Source organism: Zootoca vivipara, chromosome 12, assembly GCF_965207765.1.
Source record: "Zootoca vivipara chromosome 12, rZooViv2.hap1.1, whole genome shotgun sequence".
Lineage (NCBI taxonomy): Eukaryota > Metazoa > Chordata > Lepidosauria > Squamata > Lacertidae > Zootoca > Zootoca vivipara.
The window spans coordinates 29,834,925-29,842,168 of record NC_142595.1 but is presented as its reverse complement, the minus strand read 5'-3'; the positions used below and the strand labels follow the sequence as shown (position 1 = coordinate 29,842,168).

The window sequence follows — 7,244 nt, the reverse complement described above, 5'->3', positions numbered from 1 at the left end:
CTACAGTGCTTCTCTGGGAACTGATCATCATTAAACACTGTTTGGGAATACATAACAAAATTCACCAGCAAATAGTGATTTTATTTCAGGCTGTATTGTGGGCTAAGAATATCCGGTACCCTTTAGATAATGAAACAGCATCTCCTAAACAGCCCAAATAAAGTGAACATTTTACTGAGCCATAGTGCTACACTGCATGTTGGGAAGCTACACTAACAGTATAATACAATGTGATGCACTGAGGCCCATTGTCGCTGAAAGGCAGAACAGGGTGGGGCCGACTCAGGTGACAGAAAAAGGTATTGTGCTGGCTACTTAGTCTGTCAGAGTGGTGGCTTGAAATACCACTTCCAATACATTGGTCAAATTTTCAGGGTACCCTGTTAAAGAAATTCAGGGGCAATGTATTCTTTCCGAATGCCTGGATAGGTGTCAACCATAGAACTCCCTAAGATGGCATTCTGGAGGGATTTTCGAGAAATGATACACTTCATAGGGTGATCCTAAAACCCAACATCAACCCTGAAGGGATAATTTCCTGTGGGTTGGGTGATTCAGGATATACAACCAATTCCTTTGCGAAAACCTACTGCTGTCAGTAATCAATAAACTTGTCCTTCATGAAGCGCATCCCTCAATGGCCAAGGCTCACTTCACATGGTCCCTCAAAATAGAAAGAAAAGCTAGATGATTAAGTGTTGAGCACATGATAGTGTTATAAATTGAGCGTGACGGATTCTAATTGTGTCTTCATAGAGGATTTGATATTTATTCATTAAACCGTTTCAGACTCTGTATTTGTTTTCTTCCAGGGTTGCCATTCTACTTATCAGTAATTAAAAATGGATAATCAAACATCAGTGTCTGAGTTTCTTCTCTTGGAGTTCTCAGATGTTCGGGAACTGCAGGTTCTACACTTCTTTCTCTTCCTTGGAATGTTCTTGGCAACTGTGACAGGGAATCTTCTCATAATCTTGGCAGTAGCTTTTGACCACCACCTGCACACCCCAATGTACTTCTTTCTGGTGAATTTGGCAATGCAGGACCTTGGCTCTGTTTCAGTCATTATTCCCAAATCCATGGTCAATTCCCTCATGAACACAAGGCACATTTCATATTATGGATGTGTTGTTCAAGTCCTTTCGTTCATCTTCTTTGTTGGATGTGATGTTTTCCTCCTTACAGTCATGGCATACGATCGGTACGTTGCCATTTGTGATCCCCTGCAATATGAAATGGTAATGAACAGGAGAGCTTGCACCCAAATGGTCGCTGGTGTGTGGGTTGGTGGCCTTCTAAATGCAGCTTTAAACACCGGTGGAACATTTTCAATGCCCTTCTGTTCCAATGTTGTCAATCAGTTCTTCTGTGAAATCCCACAGTTACTTAAGCGTGCGTGTTCTGACTTGTACCTTATTGAAATTGGAATTGTTATGTTTAGTTTTACAATTGGGGTTGGCTGTTTCATCTTCATCATTGTTACTTATGTACACATATTCAGTGCTGTTCTGAAAATCCCATCAGCCGAGGGAAGAAGAAAGGCCTTCTCAACTTGTCTACCCCACCTCATTGTCTTATCCACATTTCTCCTTACAGCAGGCTTAGCTTATCTCAAACCCACATCTAGCACTGCCCCGCAACTGGATTTGGTGTTTACTATACTATATTCCATGGTTCCACCCATGCTGAATCCAGTAATTTACAGCATCAGAAATAAGGACCTCAAGGTTGCCCTGGCAAAACTATTAGGTCTGAGGTATTCTTTTAAAAAATGCTTTCTCTGTTGTTTTCTTTAAGCAATGGTTTGGTTTGTACTTTCTTGTCATATTATTTTATAGAGAAAAGAAATAAGTGATGCTTGGGATTAAATCTACAATGGACCTGTTAGTGTAATAGTGGAGGAGTGGGGCTAGATTGAATCCTAAACTCATTTGGCTCATTTACATGGTCTAGCACACTGCATTGGGGGACCCAGGTGGCGCTGTGGGTTAATCCACAGAGTATAGGGCTTGCTTATCAGAAGGTAAGCGGTTCGAATCCCTGCAACGGGGTGAGCTCCCGTTGCTCGGTCCCAGCTCCTGCCAGCCTAGCAGTTCGAAAGCACATCAAAGTGCAAGTAGATAAATAGGGACCGCTCCGGCGGGAAGGTAAACGGCGTTTCCGTGTGCTGCTCTGGTTTGCCAGAAGCAGCTTTGTCATGCTGGCCACATGACCTGGAAGCTGTCTGCGGACAAACGCCGGCTCCCTCGGCCTATAGAGCGAGATGAGCGCCGCAACCCCAGAGTTGGACACGACTGGACCTGATGGTCAGGGGCCCCTTTACCTTTACCTTAGCACACTGCATAGAAGACTATTTGAAAGGTTTGCTTTCCTTCTGTCAGGCTGAGGCAGAGTAGTAGCCCAGCCTTGCTGCTGAATGGTGTTTGGCTCTAGTGCAGGCATCCCGAAACTGCGGCCCTCCAGATGTTCTGGCCTACAACTCCCATGATCCCTAGCTAACAGGACCAGTGGCTTAACATACACCAGCAACTCTCTCTCAATAAGTACAGCCAAACATTTCCCATCAGTCTGGAGCATAGCTGCCAAGTACCCTGCTGAAAAATGCAGGATCAGCAGTGGTGCGGCACGGGAAGTCGCTTCTATGCATGTCCGGACATGCGCAGAAGCAACTTTCAGTGCCACTCTATCTGATTTTCGGTGCCCAGGCATGGAGGGTGTGGCACCGGAAGTCACTTCTATGCGTAGAAGTGACTTCCGGTGCCACGCTACCCATGTCTGGGCACCGGAAATCGGGCGACGCCAGGACCCAAAATGGAGCCTCCCTGGCATTTAAAAAATCCGGGGGATTGACGGGATTTCTTTTCTTTCCTTTATTTTTTTAAAATAATTTTTATTCATTTTACAAATAAACACAACAATTTAAACACAACAAATACATATGACGAAAACAAAAAGAGAAAATAATAACAAACACAAAAATCCAAATACCATAAATCCTTTTCCATTAACATAGTAAAAGGGGACTTCCTCAAGTTCCCCCTATCTGTGGTTCATTTCTCATTCATCTTTAGCAATTTCCAATTCATTATTTAAAACTCCTTCCTACTACAGATCTCTCCTTTCACCAAATTATTTTATATAACTCTCATACCCGCAGTTTCTATGAACTTCTAAATCTAATCTCAATATACAATTTTACCATATTTTTTAAAATAAATTTTCTAAATCTTTCCTATCTTCTTCTATTGCTTCTTCTCCCCGGTCGCGTAGTCTCCCGCTCATCTCAGCAAGTTCCATGTACTCCACCATTTTCATTTGCCAGTCTTCCACTGTTGGTAATTCTTGAGTCTTCCAGTTCTTAGCTAGTAAAACTCTTGCCGCCGACGTAGCATACAAAAAGAAGGTTACATCTTTCTTGGGAATCTCTTTTCCAACTATACCCAGTAGAAACGATTCTGGTTTCTTAATAAATGTGTTTTTCAACACACTCTTTAGCTCAATATAAATCTTTCCCCAGAAATCCCTTACTAGTGGGCAAGTCCACCACATATGGTAAAAGGATCCTTCATCTTTCTTACATTTCCAACATATATTATCCTGATTATGATAAATCTTAGCTAGTTTTACTGGTGTAAGATACCATCTATACATCATCTTCATTAAATTTTCTCTTAAAAGATTACACGTAGTAAATTTCATGTTCTGTCTCCACAACCTTTCCCAATCTTCCATCATAATATTATGTCCTACATCCCTTGCCCAAAGTACCATAACATTTTTTGTTTGTTCATCTTTCGTATGCCACTCAAGCAATGACTTATACATTCGGGAAAGTATTTTTGTTTTTGGTTCTAACAGTTCTGTTTCCAACTTGGACTTTTCTGCCTGAAAACCAATTTTCCTATCCAATTTAAACACTTCATTAATCTGTTGATATTGGAGCCAATCATCGAGTTTTTTCCTCAACTGGTCATATGTTTTTAGCTTAAATTGGTCTCCATCTTCTGTCAAAATATCTCTATATTTTAACTAACTGGTTTCCATATTCAATCTCTTTAGCTACTAATGGTGAAATCCATTTAGGTGTTTTTCTTTCTAACAAATCTTTATATTTACTCCACACATCATACAATGATTTCCTAATTATATGATTCTTTAAGCCTTTATGAACCTTAACCTTTTCATACCACAAATATGCATGCCAACCAAAAGCATTATCATAACCTTCCAAATCCAAAGTATCAGAATTTTCCAATAAAAACCATTCTCTCATCCAGCAAAATACAGCTGCTTCATAATAAATCTTCAAATCTGGCAGGGAGAATCCCCCTCTATCTTTGTTATCAGTTAAAATCTTATATTTAATTCTGGGTTTTTCCCCCTGCCATATAAATTTCGACAGCGTTTTTTTGCCATTCTTTAAAACAACCCATGTTGTCAATTATTGACAATGATTGAAACAAAAATAACATCTTTGGCAATACATTCATATTGACAACTGCTATACGGCCCAAAAAAGACAATTTCAAATTTGATCATATTTCTAGATCTCTCTTAATTTCATTCCATAATTCATCATAATTGTCTTTAAATAATTTTTTTGCTGTCATATTTACACGAAGGTATTTCACCTTTTTAACAAACGACAAACCAGTGGCTTCTTGTAACTCTTTTCTTTCATTTGCATTTAAATTTTTATCTAAGACTTTGGTTTTACTCTTATTAAATTTGAAACCTGCTACGCTTCCAAACTCCTGTATCACATTCAGTGCTTTAATTGCACTGGATTCTGGATCTTGTAGAGTCAATACCAAGTCATCTGCAAAGGCCTTAAGTTTAAATTGTTTTCTACCTACTCTCACACATTTTATCTCATCTTCTTTCCTAATCATAGAGAGCAGAACCTCCAGGACAGATATAAATAATACAGGAGATAAGGGGCACCCTTGGCTTGTTCCTTTTTCAATTCTTATTTCCTCTGATACCACATTATTAATAATTATCTTTGCTCTCTGCTCAGAATAAATCACATTTACGCCTTTCAGAAAACTCTGGCCGATCTCCATCTTCTCTAAATTCTTCTTTAAGAACATCCAAGAAGCATTATCAAAAGCTTTCTCAGCATCTATGAACATTAATATGTCTTTTGTATTTTTCTTCTGTTCTAACATCTCCAAAATGTAAACAACATTTCTAATGTTATCCTTCATATGTCTTCCAGGTAGGAAACCTGCTTGATCATGGTGTAGATGTTCTTTCAAAACTTTTGAACACTTGCAAAATTTTTATAATCCACATTCAGCAAGGAAATTGGACGATAATTTTTCACTTGAGCCCTATATGTATCTGGTTTTGTTATCAGGGTAATATAGGCCTCTCTCCAGGTCTCCGGTGCCCCTCCTCCTCCTAATATTTGATTGCATAAATCAGTCAAAGGCTGAATCAGCCAGTCTTTTAAAGTTCTATAATATTTAGCTCTTAATCCATCAGGTCCTGGTGCTTTGCCCAATTGCATTTGCATAATTGCATATTCCACTTCTTGTCTTGAAATTTGTTGGCCGAGTAGTGATTTTTTTATCTTCAGGGATTTTATGCAAACCATTCTTGTCCAGAAACTGCTCAATTTTATCCTTATCTTCTTTTTCTTTTTTATGCAACTGCTTATAATATTTTTGAAAACATTTTCTGATCTCTGCTGGGTGCTCTACATTCTTTCCTTCTTGGACTAAATTCGTTATTGTATTCTGTTTCTGTCTCTTTCTAAATTGCCATGCAAGCAATTTTCCACATTTGTTTGCTGATTCAAATGTTCTTTGCCTCATCCATTTGATCTTCCATTCAATCTCCTTATTGACCAATTGAGAGAACTGTACCTGTAATACTTTAATTTCCTTTTGTAACTGTTTATTCTTAGGATTACATCTCAATTTCTTTTCTCTTTCTTTTATTTGATTTAAAATACTCTCTTTTCTTAAATTTTGTGCTTTTTTCCTTATTGCATTTTGTTGGATCAAGAAGCCTCTCATAACTGCCTTGCTTGCATCCCAAATTGTCCTTTTCTCAATTGTCGAGTTCAAATTTATTTCAAAATAGTCCTTCAGGGTTTTCTGAGCCTTCTCCACAATCTTCTCATTTCTTAATAGTACATTCTCCATCTGAAAGCACCCTGCAGGGATAACTTTAAATCCAATAATACAGCATTATGATCTGAGCAAGTCTTTGGACATATTTCCACATTGTTTATTCTCGGGGCTAACTCTCTCGTGATCCAAATATAATCAAGAAGACTCCAGGATTGGTTTGCATCTGAAAAAAAAATTTGGTCTTTCTCCAACGGATTTTTCAACCTCCAAGTATCAATCATATCGAAATTATCAATCATATAAAAAAAAGACTTTGGGAGTCTTCCTTCATTTGTTAATTTCTGCCTTTGTGATCTGTCCATTAATGTTGAAACAACCCAATTCAAATCCCCCATCAGACATATTTTAGAGTCCAAATGGTCCAACAAGACCTCATGGAATCTTTTAAAGAAGTCAGCCTTTCCATCATTTGGTGCATAAATTCCCAGAATTAATATTCTTTCGCCTTGCATCGTTATTTCAACAGCAACATATCTCCCCTCTTCGTCTTTAAACATCAATCTTGGGTTCAATTTTTCTTTTGCATAAATTACCACTCCTCTTTTTTCTTTACTTCATCAGATGATATAAATTCTTCTCCCAATTTTTTATTTTGAAGAATTCTTCTATGCAATCTCGTGACATGAGTCTCTTGGAGAAAAATTATATCCAAATTTTGTTTTGCTAACACATGGTGAACGTGGTTTCTTTTGCCACGGGAGTTCAAACCATTAATATTCCAGGATAAAATTCTCAGAGATATGTTTGTACTTATTTTGCTGCTCCAGCCCCTGCTCCAAGATCTAAGTCCAAATCCAAACCTGGCAACAAAGGATGTTCAAATGGCAGGTCTGGAGCAGCGCTTCCTACTCTTTGGAATTCTTTCGTGTTTTTCTGTGGAAATCAGATCTTAATCTTTTTAGTTTGGTATTGGAAGTGTATTCCTTCAGGGAAATCCCACCTGAAGAAGATTCCTTTTCTCCTCAAGGCAGTGGTCAGATCTGTATAATTATTTCTTAAATTCAAAAAGAATTTCGGAATGTCTTTAAAAAGGACGATCTGGGTATCTTGAACCTTCAAAGTTTTCTGATAATGCAATCCGAGGATTCTAACTCTTTGTTC

At 38.3% G+C, this 7,244-nt stretch overlaps 1 protein-coding gene across 1 annotated transcript; it reads left to right on the top strand.

Annotated features, from left to right (window-relative positions):
* The first annotated feature begins 842 nt into the window (after window positions 1-842).
* On the top strand, window positions 843-1,796 carry LOC118077428 (olfactory receptor 14C36-like). Its single transcript, XM_035101046.3, has one exon. It carries the CDS (start codon window positions 843-845, stop codon window positions 1,794-1,796), a length of 954 nt encoding a protein of 317 aa, XP_034956937.3.
* The last annotated feature ends 5,448 nt before the right edge of the window (window positions 1,797-7,244 follow it).